Source organism: Nyctereutes procyonoides, unplaced genomic scaffold (genome assembly GCF_905146905.1).
Source record: "Nyctereutes procyonoides isolate TBG_1078 unplaced genomic scaffold, NYPRO_anot_genome, whole genome shotgun sequence".
Classification (NCBI taxonomy): domain Eukaryota; kingdom Metazoa; phylum Chordata; class Mammalia; order Carnivora; family Canidae; genus Nyctereutes; species Nyctereutes procyonoides.
The window spans coordinates 28,257,733-28,281,323 of NW_026575131.1; the positions used below are offsets into that span (position 1 = coordinate 28,257,733).

At 39.7% G+C, this 23,591-nt stretch overlaps 1 protein-coding gene across 6 annotated transcripts in view; it reads left to right on the plus strand.

The window, feature by feature from the left end:
- The first annotated feature begins 5,081 nt into the window (after positions 1–5,081).
- The window catches only part of CADPS (calcium dependent secretion activator), a 466,408-nt gene continuing 447,898 nt past the window's right edge, over positions 5,082–23,591 (plus strand). For all 6 annotated transcript variants that reach the window (XM_055344208.1, XM_055344212.1, XM_055344209.1 and 3 more), the window contains exon 1: positions 5,082–5,884. In XM_055344208.1, coding sequence (XP_055200183.1) covers positions 5,426–5,884 — 459 coding nt within the window. In that variant the 5' untranslated portion in view covers positions 5,082–5,425. The remainder of the gene's footprint in view (positions 5,885–23,591) is intronic.

Consider the following 23,591-nt stretch of genomic DNA (forward strand, 5'->3'; position numbering starts at 1 on the left):
AATGCAAAAGACTCAGTTCTCCACTTAGTCCATATAAACACCAGCATAAACTGCATTTCAATCTATACCACATTTAGTTTCCACTTCTATTAAAAGAAACAGTATATGTAAGAAATGTGATTACCCTTGTGAATAGTTGGTTTCCAGAATTCACGTCAAATATTTATTGTAAAATATATTGTTCTGTTTTTCTTTTTTATGTTAACTAATAAGGTGGTTTTCTAAAACCAATTCCTGTAAGTAGTATTATTTATCATTCTTAAACAAGTTTTATTGCCTGGAGTGAAAGAAGATGTTTTTGTGTGGCTTGATTTTATTATTTTTAGTCTTGTGATTGTCCTTTAATTCCATCCTAACTCACTTCATTTCACTTTAGTAAGAATTATCATATGATAAAGAGTAATGATGAAGAGTAGGTTTATCAAAGAAAATAAACCATTTTCTAAGTCCCTGAAAATACTATCCAAAACAAGACAGGGATCAATGAGATAAATAGGCAAATATTCTATTATTTAAGGATCTATTCTTGGATTATTTGGTGTTTTTAATGTTGTTTTTCCTTTTGATTATTTGTGCCCAAGTTCTAGTCATCTCATGTATTTTATTTTATTTTTATCTCATGTATTTTAAGTCCTTCTGCTATCAGCTTAAACCTAAAATCTAATTTTAAGTATTAAAAAATACTTAAAATTTTAACTCCAGTATAGTTAACATACACTGTTGTATTACTTTCAGGTGTACAATAAATCATTAACAATTCTAAACGTTACTCATTGCTCATAATGATAAGTATTCTCTTAATCCCCTTCACCTATTCCACCCATCCTCCGACCTCCCTCCCCTCTAGTAACCATCAGTTTGTTCTCTATAGTTAAAAGTCTGTTTTTTGTTTTATTGGTTTGTTTCTTTTTTTGTTTGTTTTGTCTCTTATTCCACATATAAGTAAAATCAAATAGTATTGGTCTTTCTCTGATTGACTTATTTTACTTAGCATTATACTTTCTGGCTCCAGCCATGTCATTGCAAATGGCAAGATTGCATTCTTTCTTAAGGATAATATAATATATATATATATGTATACATATATATAATATATATAAATATATACATATATATGTCTCACATTTGTTTTAACCATTCATCTATTGATGGACATTTGAGCTGCTTCCATAATTTGACTATTATAAGTAATGCTGCAGTAAACATGGGGGGGCATATATTTTTTCAAATTAAGATTTTCATATTCTTTTGGTAAACAGTAGTGGAATTACTGGATCATATGGTAATTCTATTTTTAATTTGCTGAAAAATACTTTTAATATAATGTCTAACTTCATGTTCTTGTCATTTGAAGGGAAAGGAGTACAACTGTCCTTCATTTTACAGAGGAGAACTGAGTCTGAGTCATTAGGTAATTTTTCCAGAAGAACTCTGCTCTTAAGTGGCAGAGGCAGAACTGCCTAGGTTGCTGCTTGTCAAGCATTTAACTTGACAAAGGCATTCCATAAGGGTTATATTTCTTCTTTTTGGTGCTTGTGAGCTATTTCTAAAATCTTAAAAATAAAAGAAATATTGATTGGAGAGGATTATGAGATGATTACATCTAGATAATATGAAATTTGGTAGGAGATTTAAAAAAATAATTACCGAACTATCTTCTAATAAAAAACACACAAAAACATTAACATGGCCATTAAACTCAGTGTTATTTGATTGTTATGAGTGACATACAAGAGTGGTTGCTTTTTGCCAAAGCATCTATCAGTTGCCAATGACTCCGATACTTCCTCATATGTGTCGCCTTTTACACGATCACAGCAAACACTTGAGAGGAGAATGATCTAGATGAGAAAACCTTGGGTTAATGTTTCAGTTGTTTCTGTTTCCTCTGGACTTTACTTTTAGTGGGTGGGATTTTTAAAAATTGATGTTATAACTTCTGCTTTCATGATATGGTCTCCAGATGACTGACTAAATTGTATTCAATCACCTTGAGGTTATTCAAGTTTCCTACAAAGCAGAACTGGAGGTAGGGGCAAACATGCAAGCATCTAAAATAACTTATTTGAGAATAATATATATACTTGTCTGTATCAGAATCTATGGTAGAGTATCTTTAAAAATAAGAACATGGGTGTTAACAAAAGGTAGATAAATATTAAGATCCTTTGGATGTGTTCTGGGATTACTTTCATTCTTGTTCATCAAAATTTGTATCTAGGAAAGCCACGAGTCTTGGTTTAAATGTCTAAGGACTTCTGGTTGTCGTATCTTATCTTCAGCCGTAGCAAAGAGCTATAATATTCCCAAGGACTTTGAATTAACTTTTAGCGAAGAAAAAAGATATCTTTGATACATGTACAATTCAAAAGACAGGAATGCACACCATTTGAAAAAAAAAGTAAAAGTATTTCTCATAAAATCTGTTTAAGTCTCTCTGATTAAAAATTCATGGGGAGAAAAAAATTCATGGGGTGGGGGGACAGATTGAAAAGATTCTTAGCTTTAGCTAAGCAATGTTACATTTAATACCCAAATCATAGGCTTATATGACTAACAAAACATAGACAGTGAGTTTTGTTTTTTAATGAGTATAATTGGGGAAAATATTCCACATAATGCCAAAGGAGTTTGTAAAAATACAACATAAACATAACTTTTTTATAGCAATTGAGAAGTTCCAAATGGTTCTGAAGACAGAATTCATGGTCACTCTTTTCCCAGTGTCTAATGTGATAACACTTAAATGCCTAAGCTTACTTAAGGAAAAAATATTTAACTGGTAAATGGCCTTTGTTTTGGCCTTCAAGATTACGCCCTCCTCAAATCACCATATTTTCTCTAGATAATGTAATTCACTTTTGTGCCCTAAACATGATCCCTCCACTTGACCAAATGCATTATTATTTCAGCTTCTTCTATTCTCTCTGCTTCTCCCTCATCTACCCATACCCTACACTTTGTACCTTATTTGGTCCCTTGTTTTATCACTATGGCTTTGCAAAGTACGTTTTCCACTTGTAATATCTTCTTTGTCCACCATTCATTCATATGGTTCCTTCCTTTAAAATTTAACTCTCTCCTTTGAGAAACACAGGATTCTTTTCCATTCCCAGTTATTTCATTCATGCAAGCTTTTTAGCAGTTTACTAACTTGGATTTGTTGATCTGTTGCCTTGAAATAAGTGCTGCCAATCTTTTTCACATGTTTATATTGTATCTCCCAAAGGAGATTATAGACTCTTTAAAAGAATGTTTTTAAAAAAAGTCCATCTACCCCAAGCAGCTAGAACAATGTTCACTTTGTAAAAAGGTGCTGAATAAAGATTGTTAATTGATTGGCCTGCTATGTTTTCTGTTCCAGGGAAACCAATAGCACATGATTTGAACATCCTTTACTTCTTTAGAATAATTAAAAAGTGAGAACTGTACAACTGTAATAATTTCCACATTGCTGGATTATTTGTTTTAAATTGATACAGAATGTGTGATGACCACAGTAGTTATGTCCTTGAGGTGGGTATGGTGGTGAAGTCAAACATAAGCTTTACATATATAACTTAATTCAAAACCTCAAACAGGACTGTTAGAGGGACGTCTGGGTAGCTCAGCGGTTAAGTGGCTGCCTTTGGCTCAGGGCATGATCCAGGAGTCCCGGGATAGAGTCCCACATTGGGCTTCCTGCATGGAGCCTGCTTCTCCCTCTCTCTCTGTGTGTGTCTCTCATGAATAAATAAATAAATAATCTTAAAAAAAAAAAGAGCCGTTAGAGTTAATCTGAAGATAAATGTTGTTTTAGTCCCTTTTTAGCCCTCAAATTAATGAGAAAGCTTTGAGTATCAAAGCCTGCAGTAAACCTCATGGTAAATTTGAAAATACATAAAGACAGCTGTGATGTAAACTTTAAATTCACGCTACACTTTTATAATAACTCCCACGAGTATCTAGGAATAATCCGAGCATTAGAAAATGCATAAATATGGGGGTGGGGTGGGGGTGGGGGTGGGAGGAGGTGGAGAAAGGTCTCTAGATAGCCTAAAATCCAAGGGTGGCGGGTGTTGGTTTGCTTTCAATCCATCTGCGGGTTGCTGATTAGATTCAGCACGCTGGCCAGCTCCCTTGTCCGCCGGGTTTATTGGCCTAAGTGAAAGGAGCAGGGGGGAAGGAAGGCACCATCTGCTGCTCTAAATTAATAGATAACCGAGAAGCAGGGATGAAGACTCTAAGAGTCAACATATCGGATGTTGATGCCCGCTGAGTTCTTGGGGGAGTCTTTGTCTGATTTCAGGGTCCCCACTCCTCCACCCAGATCCTCCGGCAGCCGGAAAAGAGAAAGGGCTGAGCAACCAGAAACCCTATTTCTCCGGTATGCTTACCTCAGCAGAAAGTGTTACCAGTTCTTGCAACTGAAGACTATTCATCATAGCTTTTGCGGGGTAGACAAGGGCGGGGCTTCTACTTAAACAGTTCAGCTACAAGGTCCATACACCAATTCAAAATTTGATTCACTTTTATTTTAATGAGTGGGGTGTATGTCAATCGCTGGAATCAAAGTTCATACAGGTGGGACAAACCTGCTGCCAAGCCCCACAGCCCACAAGCCCCAGGTGTGAAGAAGCCTGGAAAAGGGAGACAAACTCTTTCTACGTATGGGATCTCACTGACTTCCTCTCCTCATCTGATTTTAGCGTCTCCAAACAGACCGCCCACTCTTGGCTAACAAGAAGTCATTACTGGTGTGCTGTCTCTCTCTTCCAATTCTCCAGGAACTTTTTTTGTCCGAGGGAGGTGAGAGGGGTCGAGGCAATGAGAACGGGGTATCAGGAAGGCAATTATTCTCCAAGGGGAGGAGGGGAGGAGTGTGGGAAAGCGTTAGGGTCGGTTCTGAAGCTCTGAGACTTTGGGCCGCACCCCCCACCCCACCCCCACCCCCCACCCCACGCTCTCCGGGCTCCAGCCTTCTGCAGCCACCCTTTTACGCAGCGGACACGGGAGAGTTAAGCCAATAAACACGTAAGCGCCGCTCCCTCCCCAATCGGCAAGATGCCTCTTAGGCTCTTGGCTGCATCGACAGCTTGCAACACTCGGCATCTTTTCTGGAGGCGCCTCCTTCGGCGGCTGCAGATGGTATCCGGCTGCGAGCTCGAGGCTCGCAATTGATTCTCCCCCTTGCCCACCTCGGGTCCACGGACGCACCTCTCCCTTCCCCTCCTCCCCTCGCGCTCCTGGGTCTGCGCCCAGCTCCCGATCGCCGGGCAGAGGCAGCAGTCGCGGCGGCGGAGGCTGAGCAGCAGCGCCCGCTCCCTGATTTGGGGAGAAGCGCCCATCCGGGGGAGCCGACCCCCCAGCTGCCTCCGGCGCCCCCCATTCTTTTGCAACCCCTAGCCCAGGGCTCCGAGGACCACCCCCCTCCCCAGGCGCCACCATGCTGGACCCTTCGTCCAGCGAAGAGGAATCGGATGAGATCGTGGAGGAGGAGAGCGGCAAGGAGGTTCTGGGCTCGGCCGCGTCCGGCGCACGCCTGTCCCCCAGCCGCACCAGCGAGGGCTCGGGCGGCGGCGGCGGCGGCGGCGGCGCCGGGCTCGGGGGTGGCGGCGGGGCCGGCGCCGGAGCCGGGGTGGGCGCCGGCGGCGGTGGGGGCAGCGGCGCGAGCAGCGGCGGCGGGGCCGGGGGGCTGCAGCCCAGCAGCCGCGCCGGGGGCGGCCGGCCCTCCAGCCCCAGCCCGTCGGTGGTGAGCGAGAAGGAGAAGGAGGAGTTGGAGCGGCTGCAGAAGGAGGAGGAAGAGAGGAAGAAGAGGCTGCAGCTCTACGTGTTCGTGATGCGCTGCATCGCCTACCCCTTCAACGCCAAGCAGCCCACCGACATGGCTCGCCGGCAGCAGAAGGTAGGTGCGCCTGGGAGGCCCGGGAGCTGCGCCGGGACGTCGGCAGGCGGGCGGGGCGAACAATGGGAGCTGGCGGCGCAGCTGGCGAGGAGGAGCAGGAGCAGCAGCAGGAGGAGGAGGAGGAGGAGACCGCGCCCTGGGGAAGGGGCTACCAGGCCCCCTCTCCGCGCCGCGAGCGCGCCTAGACCTGCAGGGGACCCGCGGTGGGCCTGGACCTCGGCGCCGTGCGAGCGCACCTGGGAGCGCTGGGCCGACCGGCGGGCAGGTGCCGCGCTACGGCCCGGGAGGCGCGGGGAGTGACTTGCGGCCCGCGGCGCCCAGAGAGGCCTTGCTCGGCTGCCGGGCTCCCGGCACTCTCCAGCGGCGAGCGGCTGCGCTCAGCTCCGGGCCCGCCTTCCTGGGCGTGCGCTCGGCGGGCGGGGGCACCCGGCAGGTGGGGGCACCCTCGGCCCGCGCAGCCGAGAGAGCCGCAGGGGCAGGCGGGAGAAAGCCAGCCGGGAAGGCGAAGCTTCCAGGCTCGCTGCGAAGGGCGCCCTCCTCCCCTCGTCGGGGTCAGCTGATCCCCACTAGGGTCGTCTAAGGGTCTCCGGGCGCCGCTCCCTGCTCGGGCTGATGCGCGCCCCCCCCCCCCCACCTCTCCAATCCCTCATCCCCTTCCTCATTGACCCGGGAGCCAGCGCACTCCCTCCGCTCCCTCGGCCGGGGTCAGCTGCTCCACCTTCCTCCCTCTGACCCTCTTCCCTTCCCAAGGTGACTTCGCCGCCACCTTCTGGCTCTCCGAGGCCCTCCAAGCCCAGCCGCGTTGGGCTTGATAAAGTGCAGCTGCAAAAAGCTTCGCAATTACAAGCATCAAAAGCTTTTTGTGTCTGAGGCTGGGGCAAGGCTGAGGACTGCCTTTGATGTGGGGGGAAAAAAAAAGAAAAAAAAGTGCCTATTTCTAAGAGCTGTTCTCCAGCCAGAGGAAGGAGGGGGAAGGTTCCTGCAGGATAGGGCCGTGGCGGGATCCTAAGAGGAGGTCAAGTCCCCGGTTGGAGTGAGTTAGTGAAGAAAGTCAGCATTCCGTGGCCTCTTTTAAGTGAATTTGCCAATTCTGTTTTGAAAGAATAGCCAGTGAAGCCCCCAGAGGGACAGTGTCTTAAAACAGTGAATTTCTTGGTTGCTATCACTGAAGACCGAATTCCATGTTGCTGTAGTAGTGTTAGGCTTTCCTGTATTCATCCACCCTTATCTTAAGTGAGCACAGCTTTCTCTGTTTGTTTTGCTTATACGTGTACACACACCACCCGGCACTGATGATTTATTTCAGCTATTGCAAGCTTGGTTACCAGTTTTATTAAAAATACAACTCATTTCCTGGTTAGGGAATAGCAGGTGGGCTACACCACTTTTTGCCCCTCCTCAGTGGCCCCTTGCTCTTTCAGCCTCTGTTGACTACAGTAGACAAAAGTATCCTCAGATCATTAAAAGTTTTTGGATTTTCTAGTAAGGTTGGGTGTTGGGTTCGTGTACAGGGCCTGATATTTCAAGATTCAGCTTAGAATTATTATGGTGATTGTGTCTTCAAAATCTATTCTATTAATAACAGCACCAACCAGAGATGTCCTATTCCTTTGGCAATGAAAACTGTTGTGATTTAACGGGAAAATATAAAACAAACTTTATCAGCCATAAGGCTCTAGAGCTCTGTCCTTTAAATAGAGGCTAAAATTCAGCACTGGAACAGGGAGAGAAATCCGTTCTCACAGTGGCCCATTTCTCCCTAAACAGAAACTTCAATCACCCGAAAAGATCATCATGAGACTAAGTTTTTCTGGTCTGATGGCATGTTTTACCTGAATCGATTCAAAACTGTGGTTTTGAGGGGCAAGTGGGCTCGGTTTTTACACATGACCTTAACATCAAAGAGACTACAGGACAGATTGATAACACTGGCATTTGGTCAAACTATTTTTAGTTATTGCAGCAAACTAGTGCTAAATGCATAGTGGAGCAAAGCTGCCTCAGGGCTGTTGGCTATACTGGAAAGCTGAATATCTCTCTCCTTATTACGAAAGAAAACAAGCTTTTCCATTTCTGTATCTTTAAGTGTTTAATGTCTTTCTGGAAAAGAATGTTCTATCTTTCTCCCAAGTTGAAAGCTTGGAACTTTGATGTATTTTTTTTTCAATGGGCGAGCACTGAAAGTGACAGAAATGTTTGCATAAACATTGTGGTTAAATTTAAGTCTAACCAATAAGATTGATAAACCAAAATTAGTCTTGAAGAAATATAAACTGGCTGTAAACTATACACAAATTTGTAGTACAATAGAAATGAATTAATTAGAAACAGCTAGAGGAAAAATGATGTATATGAAGGAATAGAGTGACATGGAGGGAGTCAGAGAAGACTGCCTGTGAAAAAGTTGCTGCATTGGGAAAGAGAAGAGTACGTATTGTCAAATCATCATGCTGTTTACCTTAAACTTACACAATCTTGTATGCCTGTTATACCGCAACAAACCTGAAGAAAATATAATATTGTGCCGAGTATAATACACTTTATGAAACTAAATGGTTATGCCATTACACTAGCTGCAGTTTTTCAAGAACCTGCTATGTGCAAGGCACTTCATGTAGAACATTTTTTAAAAATAAGCTTTATTTTTTAGAAGAGTTTTAGATTTACTGAAAAATTGAGAAAATAGTACAGGGAGTTCCCATATGCTCCTGTCCAGTTTCCCCTATTAATATCTTCTAATAGTATGGTACATTGTTAAAGAGCTAATACTGATATATAGTTAACAAAAATAGGTAGTTTATTGAAATTTCCTTAGTTATTACAGTTGTTGTTTTGTTCTTTGATCATTTTAAATTCTCCTAGCTCTAACAATGTAGAATTACCATCTTCATTTTCAGAAGAGAAAACAGACTCAGAAGGTTTTATAATTGCCTAAAGCACTACTTAGGAGAACAATTGGAAACTGAGACATGGGATATTCTGATTTTAAATTCTGTCTTTTTAATATGTGACACTGGCCAGAAATATTCTAGAGAGAAAAATAGAGTCCCAGCATCCTGACAGCATGTCAGGTGTAATCCGCCCCCCCCAACACACACACACAGGGTTTCTTCTCTTTGAGTTGAAAGAGCTATGCATCTTTCCTTTCAGTACCTATCAAAAAATCAACACAGGTAAAATGGATGTTTAGGTATTAACCTCATAAAAAGCATGAAGGAAAGAGATGGGCTATTAGCTGGTAAATCACAACACCAGACTTGTCAGGCTTTCTGTGTGATTCAAGCTGAAGCTTGAAAAATAATAAATAAATAAATAAATAAATAAATAAATAAATAAATAAATAAAGTATTTTAACCAAGAACAAATAGAAAGGAGTGGAGGGAAGAGGTACTGGATCATTTTATTAGTTAATTTTTTTGATTCCACGTTTCCTGGGGAAAAGAACGTCTGGTTATTCATTAATCTTCCAGTAAAAGAAGGGACTTTAGACTGTGTGAAAACATATTTTATCATTTACAGGTATACTTTTCTTGTACTGCAGTGAATCTAAATATAAAATGCTAGTAGTGATAATGAATAGGCAAAACAAATATCTAGCCTTCAGACTATCACGGTATATGTTTCAGCTGCTCATAAACGACAATTTGAAAAACGATTCTGTGCTTTTAGTTTTCCTCTTTTGTCATAATGGTAAAGTGAATTACCTAGAAGTTGGCATGGCAAAGCTGTGCCATATGTTTCTCAATTATGTAGTAACGGCGATGAGTGGCTACCTCAAGTGAACTAGCTACTTATAGATGTTACGGAGGGAATGTGAAAGTAGGCACTATAAACAATACTGTGTAATATTTAGATTGACGTGACCAATCTTTTAATTGGTTAGGAATTACAATGTCTGGATTATAAATGAATATGCGTGCATATATACTTTTGTGTAGCTCTATGTCTGTGTGTGTGTATATGATGAGGGACAGGGGTAATCCTGAAATCATGTTTCTTTTATATGAACTCCTATTTCATTCAAGAGGACTACATGTGTAGACCAAATGTGTTGTAAATTCAAGCTACTCATTTCTCTGTGATTCACCTTATGTCTTGCCACGAAATTATGGCTAATGTTGAGTCACTGTTGAGCCATAGAAATTTTGCCTTTATTCATTCACTTATTTGACTCTGTGAATTGTGGTCATAGTTCAAAAGCCCATACCTTTCCTAAAATTTAAGACCTGGTCCTAGTTAACCATAAATGTGCATGAGTGTAGATATATATTTTAAATCCATAATAGTGGTTCATCCATTCAGATATGCTTTGAGACATTTGGGTTAGCTCTACTATTCAAAATTCTTAAGAGCTGCCTTGTCAATGTAACATATGATTTGGATTTTTAAAAATAAGTGTTCTAACCTTTTGAGAGAATGAAATAGTTATTAAGCCAGGATTCCTTCAAAAAGAAATTGTTGCTCTCTCTTCATCAGAAAAAGAATTGAAATCTTTATATATGCTTTTTGGCATTTTCCTCCCAATCTCCTTGGTGCAATGGGCAAGAACTGTTTTGAACTACTACCAGCAGAAAAATTCTGAAGATGAAGAATACCAGGAAAAAAAAAAATATATATAGGAAGGCTCTTGCCTTATTACATTCTTGGAAAATAGTCACGCTTCCCTAAAACTGGACTGAAGAACAAAGGAAATTAAATCCTTCATTCCTGAAGAATTGTACTGTGTATAGTGGTAAAAGTCAAATGATTCATAGATCTTTCCCCTACAAAAGCAAGTTTAATATTCAATCATCGGCTATTGCATTAAAATATAATCAATGTTTGTGATTTGGGGCCAAGTTTCTATACAGCTTAGGCTGTATAGAATGATTAAGAGAGTTCTACTAACTTACAACTAAGTTTTAAAAAGATGACTAGTTACTCCTTGCACCAAGCACTCTCTCTCCCAGGCTTGGTTGCAGAACCAGAAGATACCTGTGAGATATGTTCCTGATTTGGGGAGTGTATGTTCTAGTTTAGAAGATAACATATACACCTGTCAAATAAGTTGAGAATAACAAAGTGTTTAATTGTAAGATGCTGGTTACAAATATTAAAGTATAGGGAAAGAGTGTGTGTGCATGCGTACAGACAGGATTGGGTATAATAGTAGGGAAAATCTTCATGGAGGAAGTAGACTAGGGTTAGGTCTTAAAGAATTTGTATGATTTGTATCAGCTTAAGGAAAGACAGGTATCCCAGTCTAGAGAAGAGCATAAGGTAGCAGTAATGTGGAAAGGAGCCATTGTTTGTGTGACAGTGGTAGTCCAATTCTTTTGGTTCCAAGTTACAAAAACCCAACTCAAGTTGGCTAAATCAAAATGAAATCAAAGGGGATAGGAAAGTTTTATTGTTGTACATAATAGAAAAATATCCAGTGCCAGGTGACTATAAGCATGGCTGGATCTAGAAGGTTCAAATAATTTCCTTGACAGAATGAAGAAAACTGGATGATGAAGAGAATGGGTGTGTGTGTGTGTATGTGTGTGTTTGTGTGTATTGATATTTTTACATTCAAGATAAGGTAGTGTCTTCGAAGAATCTGAGACAAATCAAGTTAGAGTTCCTTTTGTCCAACTGAATTTTCAGATGAGGCGGTGAGATCTTAAAAGTTTATATGACTACAAACTACATGAGAGCTTGTAAATTGTGACCTGTGAGCTAAAAGTGAACCACAGGTATATTTTGTTTTATCTACAATACCTTTTCAGTTTTCAGTTGTCAACATTTAAAACTATGAACTTATTTCATCAAAAAATGTGTATTTCTGGCTTCTTTTATAACTGGAAGATGTGTAAGTGGAGGTTGAGGCTGAGTTTTTATGGGCTTGCAAAAAGCAGTAGAAATAAGACTACCAAGCCATCACTTAAATAATGAAATGTTGAACACTTTTAACTAAAATTATGCTTGTTCTAAGATGGATACCATATACATCTGGATGGTAGGACGCTGATTCTTGCCAACACCATCTATTCTTGCCATTGTTGCACAGATATTGATGGTCTGACCCTGGCCCCTGTAACACATCCAAGGAAGGATCTGGAATTTGGAACTCTGTGTTCCTTGTCTCTGACAACAGTTTCCTTGTTAGGATCAGATTTAGTTTCTGCAGAATTGGAGAGCTGATGATCAGAATTACCTTGCTATTTTTTCATTTGTCAGTCCAAGAATGTGATAGAATTCCCTGGTATTAGCCGTAAAGAAGGGAGGATGAAGTCTGTAAATGGTTTGAAGTCTTGTCATTGCGCTTGACATATGATGGACAGTGAAGAACATTAGTTAGGAACATAGACTCAGAAACTTGAACCCCTGGGTTTGTTCCCTGGCTGTACCCTAAACAACTGCCTCTGTGATTTTGGGCAACTTATTTAACCTCTGTCTGACTCAATTTACTCATCAATAAAATGGAGATAGTAGTGGTACCTTCATCACTGGTTCTTATGAAAATCAAGTGAGATGATACACTAAAGCTTTTAGAATAGTGCCTGGCATGTGGTAAGTGCTATTTAAGTGTTCTTATTATTGTTAAGTTGATATGTGTTATTTTTATCTGTAAAAGGACTGAGAAAGTTAATATATGCAAAGTACTGACCATAGCAAGTCTTAGATTCATTATTGTTGTCATCATTGTGATCATGATCATTATTGACATGATAAGCAGACCTGGATAGCAGTGGTTACCATTGTAGCATCTACAGAATAGATGGGGTTCAGGGTACAATATATCCCTATTTCTCTTTTACTGAAATACTTCACTAACTCTACAGGTCACCAGTCTCCGATTCAAGACCCTGGTCAATTTTGTAACCTGGTGACTATGTGACCTTGGGCACATTATCCAGTCTCTTTAAGTCTTAATGTCCTCACCTATTAAGTGGAGGAAAATAATATTGAGGATTGCAAGGGAAAAAAAAGTTAATTGCTTAACAAGTCCTTAATGTGGAGTAAATATTGAGCAAATGTTATCAGTAATAGTAATTCCTGCATTTTTGTCCACCAAATGTCACCATATTATTTCATACTACAATACCTTTGCTCATGCTATTATTTATTATAGAATGTCTTACCTTTCTTCACCTGATTTGCTCTTGTTCATCCTTTAATTAAGTCAGGTGTTATCTCTTATGGGAAACTTTACCCAAATCTAAATCGTTTCTCAACTCCCTAGTCTATTTCCACTTTACTCCCTGTATATTATATTTAAATTACTTTTTATTTGTATCCCTCTCTCCCACTAGACTGTAAGAACTCCAAAGACAGGCACCACATTTACTGTTCTTTGATCCCCCATTTTCTGAAAACAGTGGTTGGCACAATGTAGGTACTTGTAAACATTTAGACGTGAAATTGCACACTGATGTTTTCTTTCCTAGGGAGCTTCTAAAGAGAGGAAGTTAAAGAGTCTTGAAGACAATTCACCTCTCTTTTAGGTACAACTTGTTTACTTTTATAAAAGTTTCCCCGTGAAAAACATGAAAAGCATACCAATTGCTAAATGGTTTCAAAATAATTTATGTAGCAGAAACATACTATTGATTACTTCCTGGTTTAGCTTGTTTATACCAACAATGGATACATTTTGATATATTATGAAGAAGTGTCTTCTTTTAAAGACCATAAGTAATTATGAATTTCCTGAAATGACTAAATCACAATTGAACTTGAATCACTGTAGGACCTATTTAAGTAGCCAACCATGAAGTCAGAAAGAGCCAAAATGAGACCTGAATCTCCCTATTGGGTATATGTTCTTTTGTAGTTTTATTTGATTTAACCCTTTCTGAAGAAAAAAAAAAAAAGAATGGGCAGTCAACCACATGTTAGTAAAAGTTAGGTTTTAAAATATTATCAGTCTCCATGTTGCCAAAGTTATATAATAGAATCTATAAGTTGCACATGTTTAAATACAAATATGCATTTGTCTACTTTTATTCTATCATGGATTTTGGGGACTATTTTCACTCTTATTGTAAGTTATCTAAAGTCTTTTCTGAGTGTATTAGAATATAAATAAATAATAACCATGGTGTTGTATACTGGATGCGATAATAATAGGATGGGTGTGAAGTATCTTTAAAAAGGTAAAACTGCTTAGGTATGGATTTTTCTGATGCTTTTCACTAGTCAAGGGGAAAATTATCTTTGCTAAGCCATTTGTTTCATTTTAAGAAGCAGGGAAAACGTTGAGAGTTTTGAAAAATAAATTGAATTATCAAACCTCCAAGTGTTCTAAGCTCCTGACCACTCTTCTAAAATTGAGAGAAATGGGGATGCCTGGATGGCTCAGAGGTTGAGCGTCTGCCTTTGGCTCAGGTCATGATCCCCGAGTCACTGGATCAAGTACCTGGATTGAGTTCCGAGTCACTGGATCAAGTACCTGGATTGAGTTCCGCATTAGGCTCCCTGCAGGGAGCCTGCTTCTCTCTCTGTCTCTGCCCCCCTCTCTCTGTCTCTCATGAATAAATAAATAAAATCTTAAAAAGAAATAAAATAGAGAGAAATGGAGTAATCCGATAATGTATTGGTGTTCTTTTAGCAGCCCATGTGGTGTTTCTCATGATCACTTCCATGCAGTAGGAAAATTATAAAATCCTTTGGGGTTAACGTGTGTGTGTGTGTGTGTTTTTTTTTTTTTTAAGATTTTATTTATTCATTCATGAGAAAGACAGAGAGAGAGATAGAGACAGAGACAGACAGAGAAGCAGGCTCCCCGCAGCGAGTCCGATGTGGAACTGGATCCTGGGATTCCAGGATCACACCCGGGGCCAAAGGCAGGCACTCAACTGTTGAGCCACTCAGGTGCCCCTGGGGTTAAGATTTTTAAAAAAATTCCAAAATGTTCCAAGAGCATAGACCCTCCAGGGGCTGTAGTGATTTGAAAAAGACAATAGTATTTTGGCAAACATGCAGAGTGGTACCGGGAATCTACTGTGCCACTAAAGAAAGCAAAGAAAAAAACATTGAAAATTCTTGCAAATAATTGTGCCTTCTGTTGCCCATGCAGAAAAACAGCCTTTTGGTGTGGATGGTAGGCATAGAGTTGTTTAAGCAAATGAGTTAAAATATATCTTGAACATCGACTTTGGTGATTTTTCTGACAAGTACAGCAACTGTTGTCTATAAGGCAGCGTGTCATAACATACTGTGTTCAAAACATTTCTTGAGGGCTCTTCCATATTCAATTTTTGTTTGTTATACATCATCAAACAACATTGTTTTGAGCTACTTCTACATACAAGAAAATCACTAAATCCTGGAGGCAAAATATGCAAAGACATTTTAGGCAGTCTTCCTGATCTCTAAGAACCTATCGATCTGATTGAGAAGTTGAGATGTACCAATCTAGAATGTTAACTTATAGTTTAAGGCAGGATGTAGTAAGTGTCTCAATCTTAAATATTGGTGTGTCTCTATCCTTGGCCTTTGTTATGGGTCGATTTTTTTTTTTGTTACGGGTTGATTGTGTCCCCCATCCTACCTCCCAAAATTTATGTCAAAATCCTAATCCTCAGAATATGACCTTATTTAGAAATAGGATCTTTGAGGATGATAATAGTTAGATGAGGTCCTTCAAGGTCCTAATCCATTATGACTATGTCCTTATTGAAAGGGAAAATTTCAACATAGGGACACACAGACAGAGGGAAAACACTATGTGAAGGGGAAGGCAGAGATTAAAGTAATGCTTCTACAAGCAAGGAACAGTAAAGATTGCCGGAAAATCACCAGCAGCTAGGAGAGAGTCATGGAATATATTTTTGGTAGTCTCAGAAGGAGCCAGCCCTGCTCTTTGATCTTGAATTTCTAGCCTCCAGAGCTGTGAGACAATAAATTTCTGTTTAAGCTACCTAGTTTGCAGTACTTTTTATGGCAGCCCTACCAATCTACTATAGCGCTCTTCTCTATATCATCTCTCTGGGTCACTTCACCATTTATGATGGCTTTAGCTGCTAGCATCCATATACTTCCCATTCTTAGATCTTTGGCTCAAGTGTGGATCCCTGAATGGCTCAGCGGTTTAGCACCTGCCTGCAGCCCAGGGCGTGGTCCTGGGGTCCCTGGATTGAGTCCCACATTGGGCTCCCTGCGTGGAGCCTGCTTCTCCCTCTGCCTGTGTCTCTGCCTCTCTCTCTGCGTCTCTCATGAATAAATAAATAAAATGTTAAAAAAAAAAAAAAAACCATACATCAGGGCTGCCGAGTGTGGGCTCAGCCTGGTTCGAATCAGTGAACACTTCATCAAGGGTCTACAATGAAATAAGGAACTTGCATTAGAATGTAAGTTAACTCCCTGCTTTCTTCAAAAAAGTGTTGCTATGAAAAAAAAATTGTCAGCTGAATTGAACAGCTTAGTAATGAGATTGATGTAATTTCTGGTACTAATATTTTATCTTGGTTAAGGACCAATAACTAGGAGTTCACGGATGGCACAGGTCTACAGACTACACTTGGAAGAACATTAACTTTCATCCTATCTCCCATGGGATGTCTTCAGATCACTCGGCAGAATTTCTCACCAAGTCTCTTTCCCTTTTACTTTCTAATTTAGTGAATATCATAGTGGTGCTACTATATAACCAAGCTGTTCAAGACAGTAGTGCACAACTCAGCTTCAAATCTTCACTGTTGCTCATTCTCACCACCAAAGGCTTCACAAATCCATTGATAATTTTCTTTAGCAAGTTTTTTATCTCTTTCTCCTCCTCTTTATCTTCATTACTGGTACCCTGCTTTGGGTCCTCATGATTGCTTGTGTGGACTTTCGTAATGACCTTCTAACTCTTCTCTCTGCCTCCTTTCTTGCCCATATCCATTCAAATACCAGGGTGATCATTCTGCAGTACAGACCAAACAGGACCTTTCTATACTCAGAATTCTTTGCTGCTTTCTGTTTCTTGCTACTTGGACAGGATATACTCTAAACTCTTTTGCATGGCCTCAATGGAGTCTCTCTCCCTAGCCAGGCTGTACTCCTATAATCCTGTACACATCATTGGCTTTAGGCTATTAAACCACTTAGCATCCCTGCACTGTTTCATGCTCTTTTGTGTCACAGTGTCTTTACACATGCTGTTCCTCCTGCTTGCAAAGCCCTCCCCTCCTTGCCTGTTATCACTCTCCTAGGTGGATGATGGTAGCCAGTCATTATAAAGACCAGGAATAAATAAGGACTATGGGAGGTTTATTCTCTATTGTCACTGCTATGTCAATTTATAAGCCTCATCTCCTTTATTTTTTTTTAAGATTTTATTTATTAATTCATGAGAGACACAGAGAGAGAGGCAGAGACACAGGCAGAGGGAGGAGAAGCAGGCTCCATGCAGGAGCCTGATGTGGGACTCGATCCTGGAATTCTGGGATCATGCCCTGAGCCAAAGGCAAATGCTCAACCACTGAACCACCCAGGTGTCCCAAGCCTCATCTCCTTTAATCTTTATGGTAACTCTGTAAGATAAGTATTAATCATATTGATCCTATAGATTAGAATACAAAGAGGAAGGAGTTAGGGATGCCTGGGTGGCTCAGCGGTTGAGCATCTGCCTTTGGCTCAGGACATGATCCCAGAATTCCAGGATCAAGTCCCACATCAGGCTCCTGCATGGAGCCTGCTTCTCCTCCCTCTGCCTGTGTCTCTGCCTCTCTCTCTGTGTGTGTCTCTCATGAATTAATAAATAAAATCTTTTAAAAAAAGGCAAAGGAGTCAAGATACTTGTCTTAGGTCACACATTTAGTAAGTGGTAGAGAGGGGTTAGGGTCCACGTGGTCTGACTCTAACATGCTGTCTTAACCATATGCTGTATTAACTATATTGGACCATTGAGCACATCTTACTTCAATGTATATCTGTTTTTTTGCTCCTGACACTGCAGACCTAATTTCATTTAGTATCCTCTGGTGTCTGGTAGATAGTGTATACACCTGTAGGTACTTAATAGATTGTTGATACAGAGCTCGTGATTATTGAATTCATGATTATTTAGGGAACAGTAATAAATATTTCTTACCATTTATAGCATGTTCACTGAAATAATCTCATTTCTTCTTTAAAATGTTTTTGAATAGTGAGGAAGGTATTCTAGGTGCCTGTTTTGTGGCGAGCAAAGTGAAATATGAGGAGGTCCTATTGGCTAGACAAAACTATAGGATAGCACCCTTGGCCTCTTGAATGCATCTAAGGCTCTCACCACTGTGCTGTCAGTCTTGGGTTCACACTAATTATGGTGGAGGCCATTGCAGATTTGAAAGGTCCACCTCACTTCAGAGCAAACTTATTAAAATGTACCTCACATCCATTTATTTTTGTACTGTTAAAGAAAAGGAAAGGATTTTTTTTTTCAATCTTACTTTTAAAACCATTGGTCTATATAACTTGGTTAATAAATGACTATGATTTCTTAGGAATCATGGTGCATTTACAGAAATCCTTGCAAACTGAAAAACCAACCATACCAATTGTTTTCAAATGTAGTGATATGAGAACTATATTTGACAATTAATGAAGTTGGCATGTTTGGAAGTCATTTACCTGAACATTTTTTTCATTTTGATTTTTCAGCTTAGTTTTACATATTGGAGACAATACATTTTATTTAAGGTCTCAGACATTTCTTCATATTCCTGGGGAGTTTCAAGACCCTGGTAGCCATGCCTTTGTTGCTTCACAAATAAATAGCCTTGTCCAGGCTTAATGGAGGAAGTGGCATTTGAATTAAGCCTCCAGCTGCCTGAGAAGATCAAAGGACAGTCAGTGATGTGATATATTTTGGAGGGAAGGAAAGATACTTCCAAGTATTCAGAGGTGAGGTAATGCAAAACAAGTTTGAGGACCTTGATCAAATATGATTGAATAAGGCCCCAATATTGGTGATAAAAGAAATAAAAATAAAGCTTTGGTCATGATTGTGGATGTCCTTCAACACCAGCATACAGACATTGAGGGAACACGGGGGCTTCATTCATTCATTCACTCATTCCTCTCTCTCTGCTACATTTGTCATCTTCTTGACTTATGTATTTTATAACTGAAGTTTATACCTTTTAATCTCCTTCACCTATTTTGTTCATCCACATATCCCTTCCTCCTGGCAACCACCAGTTTATTCTCTGTATTTATCAGTGTATTTGTGTTCTCTGTTTTTTTTTGTTTTTTTTTTTTGTTTTTTTTCTTAGATCTTACCCATAAGTGAAATCACATGGTATTTGTCTTTCTCTGCCTCGACTTATTTCACTTAGCATGATACAATGTAGGTCTATCTATGGTCTTGCAACTGGCAAAGTCTCATTATTTTTTAAGGCTGAGTAATATCCCAATGTATGTATGTATGTATATATTTATATATGTACCTCACATAAACATATATATCTGACACATATATATATATATAACATCGTTTTATTTATGGGTGGACACTTAGGTTGTTTTCATATCTTGACTATTGTAAATAATGCTGCAATGAATACGGTATGCATACACCTTTTCAAATTAGTGTTTTCAGATTCTTTGGATAAATAGTAGTAGAATTACTAGATTATATAGTAGTTCTATTTTTAGTTTTTTGAGGAACCTCCATTCTGTTTTCCACATGTTTGCATCTATTTACATTCCTACCCACAGTGCATCAGTGTTCTCTCTCCTCTACATCTTGCCAACACTTATTATTTCTTCTCTTTTTGATACTAGGCATTTTGCCTGGTGTGAGGTGATATCTCATTTGTGGTTTTGATTTGCATTTCCCTGATGATTAGTGATGCTGAACATCTTTCTGTGTATCTGTTGGCCATCTGTGTGTATTCCTTGGAAAAATGTCTATTCAGGTCCTCTGCCCATTTTTTTTTATTGGAGTATTTGCTTTTTTGGTTTTGAGTTGCATAAGTTCTTTATATACTAACCTTTATATATTAACCTTGTATCAATACATCATTTGCAAATATCCTCTCCCATTCAGTAGGTTGCCTTTTTATTTTGTTGATGGTTTTCTTTGTCACACAGAGGGGTGATTCTATAGGCAGTGAAGAACCACTGAAGAATTCTAAGCAGAGCTGAAACATGACCATTGTAATATTTTAAGAAGACTAATCTAAGCAAAGTGTGGAAAGCATGGATAAGGGAGAAAGGAGGAGTGTAAATGTCTTCACACTGTGAGAGAAGGTCGCAAATAAGGCTTGAACATTTAATCCAGCACAGATCATTTTTATTTTTTTTTAATTTTTATTTTTTAAAGATTTTATTTATTTATTCATGAGAGACACAAAGAGAAGCAGAGACATAGGCAGAGGGAAAATCAGGCTCCATGCAGGAAGCCCGATGCGGTACTCAATCCTGGGTCTCCAGGATGACACCCTGGGCTGAAGGTGGCGCTAAACTGCTGAGCCACCCAGGCTGCCCCACAGATCATTTTTTAGTGTTCTGGGGAAGTTTGTAGAAAATCTCAGAAAATTAATGCCTATATGTGGAAGTGTCTTGAATCATTAGTTCAGAAGCACTTCATTAAAACAACTGTTGATTACTGCCTTCTTTTTATTAGAGTAATTTTTACGTATTTGTCATAAATGTTCATTTCTCTTCCCATATATCTTAAATATGTAAAACAAATTGCCTGCCCTTTAACTTATATTTAATTTTATGACCAATATTCTTATACCTTCCTATGGAGGTGCAAAAGCACTTTTGCATAACATTATGAAGAACATAATGACTCTTGGACAAAGATCATAGTAAACCTGGTGTAATTTCAGAAAATGCACACGTGATTCCATTTCAGGTTCCACCTGACCTTGAGGGTTCAAATGGAGCTTAAGCTGGCCCCAAGAGGGCATGAGCCCCACAGTAAGCTCAGGTTCAGATCAAGCCCACAGAAGGACAGAGGAGGAGGCCTGACTTGTGGCTTTTCTGGAGAGAAATTTCAAAAGAGTACCCAAACAGACTAGAAGAGAATCTTGAATTTGTCCTTCCTACCATATAATTCTATCCTAAAACCTGACCTAGATTTTCATAGGCAATCAGGGGATAAGAAACATTCATACTCTCTGTCCTTCATCACGCCTCAAGTGGGAAGATTCTGATCTAAGTGGTAATGTTTGAGAGAAGTTATTGAGCTATGTTTATTAATGGTCTGAGTCTCTCCCATTGAAAGGGAAATAGGCAGTTTCCAATAGTCCCTCTTTTTGCACATTCTTAGGTGCCATCATCTTTTTTTATCTGTTCATAGAGATGATAAGATTTGCATGTGGACACAGGCAGTAGAGAAAGGTAACATGCTGTGGTCTTGTCTTCTAAGGTTCTAACAATAAGGAGAGAACTTATTTTTTTTATTTGACTGTTATCCATGTGTATAGTTCTCCTGAGAAGATAGGTGATTTTGGTCTAAGATAAGATTCAGGAATCCTTGGGTCATTATATCATCTCAAAGTCTTCAAAACACCACATCAATTGTCAGAGGGTCACAGCTGGTGTCCTGGAGGAAGGCTGCCCTGTGGCTGAGGAACAGATAGAATCTGTACATGAGGAGGCAGGAGAGTAGGTATTCTAGTATGAGCAAAGTCACAGAAGCCACACAAAGTCAGATCAAAGTGCACTCACACGGCATAAGATTGGAAAGTTAGCTTGGGACCAGGTACTGGTAAATATTGAATGCTATTGAATTTTGTCTACTGCCCTGTATTTTGTAGGTAGTCGGGAGCCTCTGAAAATGATTTGTATTCCAGTAGCTCCAATGGAAATAGCACTGAACTGAGGCATAGGACCCATCAAAGATAACGCAGACATCTGGCTGATTGCCAGATAGGGAGTGATTGGCCTTGACCTTGTCTTCAAGTGATGTGTTTTCCTGTAAGGCATTTTGAGGCTTCAAAGTTTCCAAAGAATATTGTCAACACAAGCAGAATGTCTTATTTGCAAAGGACATGATTTGCTCTAGCATTTTTCTATGACCAAGTTAGAAATAACTTCCTATGAGCTTTGACAACGGCTCCACATCATTTGCCACCTTTTCTTGTTTGCCCGGCTAGGGAGAAAAGAAAAGGATTTCTGTCTACTATCTACTTTTCTCAGGCAGCCTATATGCTGCTGTGTATTATGATTCAGCATTATAGACCTTCAAAGTGAACACACATAGGTTAAGATTTGTAGTTGTTTTAATTAATCAGAAATACATTTCCCACCCACCTATCTCCCTGAAGCAGCAGTTCTAAACAATTGTGGATCTGCTATTTAGTCCAATGAGCTTTTCACATTTTTCCTTTAATTTCTGTGTACTGAGAGCTCAAAGCTATCTTTTAGTCAATATTCAATTAGGATTTGAGTCAGAAGGCTGTGTTGAGCTCTTACAGAGGAACATAAGTTAGTCATTTGCTCTCACCACTTTTCACTAAAGAAATATAGGTTTGCTGCAGCATGAACTAAATATTATACCCAATTAAGTATGTTTTCTTCCTTATGAACTAGCAATAAATGACATTGTTGGAAATTTAACATTATGCATATTAACACCAAAATATAGGGAGATTTATGATCTACCACATTTCCTTCTCCACTCATAGTTAGAACTCTGCATTTCTGTTGGGTACTTATCCAAATGCTTTCATATAAGGCTTTCTCTAATCATTATTCTTTGGCATATTCTTTTGTTTCCAGCACAATATATTACTCAATACTATTTTTCTCATTGAGCTGCATTATCAGAACAAAAATAATTCACTCATAGGATTAAAAAATCCAAAGGAAAAGGGCAGCCCAGGAGGCTCAGCCGTTTAGCACTGCCTTCAGCCTAGGGCCTGATTCTGGAGACTCAGGGTCGAGTCCCACGTCAGGCCCCCTGCATGGAGCCTGCTTCTCCCTCTGCCTCTCTCTCTCTCTCTCTGTCTCTCAAGAATAAATAAATAAATATTTTTTTAAAAAAATAAAAAAATCCAAAGGGTTTCTACAGATAAAATAGCAACAAAGATATTTATAGAATGCAGTATTTATTTTTAAATACTTTATTTATTTATTCATAAGAGACACAGTGAGGCAGGCTCCATGCAGAGAGCCTGAAGTGGGATTCTGGGATCACACCCTGAGCCAAAGGCAGATGCACAACCCCTGAGTCACTCAGGAGTCTCCTATTTGTTTATTTACACCAAGTTTATCTGTCTACTTTGAAATGCCTTTGGGATCTTTGGAGACAACAGCAATATGAGACATATATGCTAAGTTGAATGAAAATTTTCACTTGTTCCATGACCCCAAAGTCATGTAAGCAACAGATATTACTAAAGTAATGTGGATAATCTGCAGGATTATCTATTGAATTTAATGCATAAAGCCAGCCAGTTGAGATGATTCAAATGAAACTTTCAATTGTACCTTATAAATATTAAAAAATCTGCTTATCCTATGTAGTGGACTCTTGGTTATTTACCTGTTATTCATTCCCCATTTTCAAATAGAATTACAGTTTTGGGTTTCTTTTGTTTGTTTTGTTTTCAGATAATTTTTTCCTCACCCCAGCTTCAGAAATAGATGCAGATTAGTACAAGCCCATCAGAAATGACACTGTACTGGAAATACCACTGGCTCATGGGTGACCATGTGACCTAAACTGATCCAATCAGACTGAAGGGAAGGACTTAAATTTTATGTTTGGGGGAAAAGTTATACCTCTTGTCTCCTGATGGACATACCAAGAAAG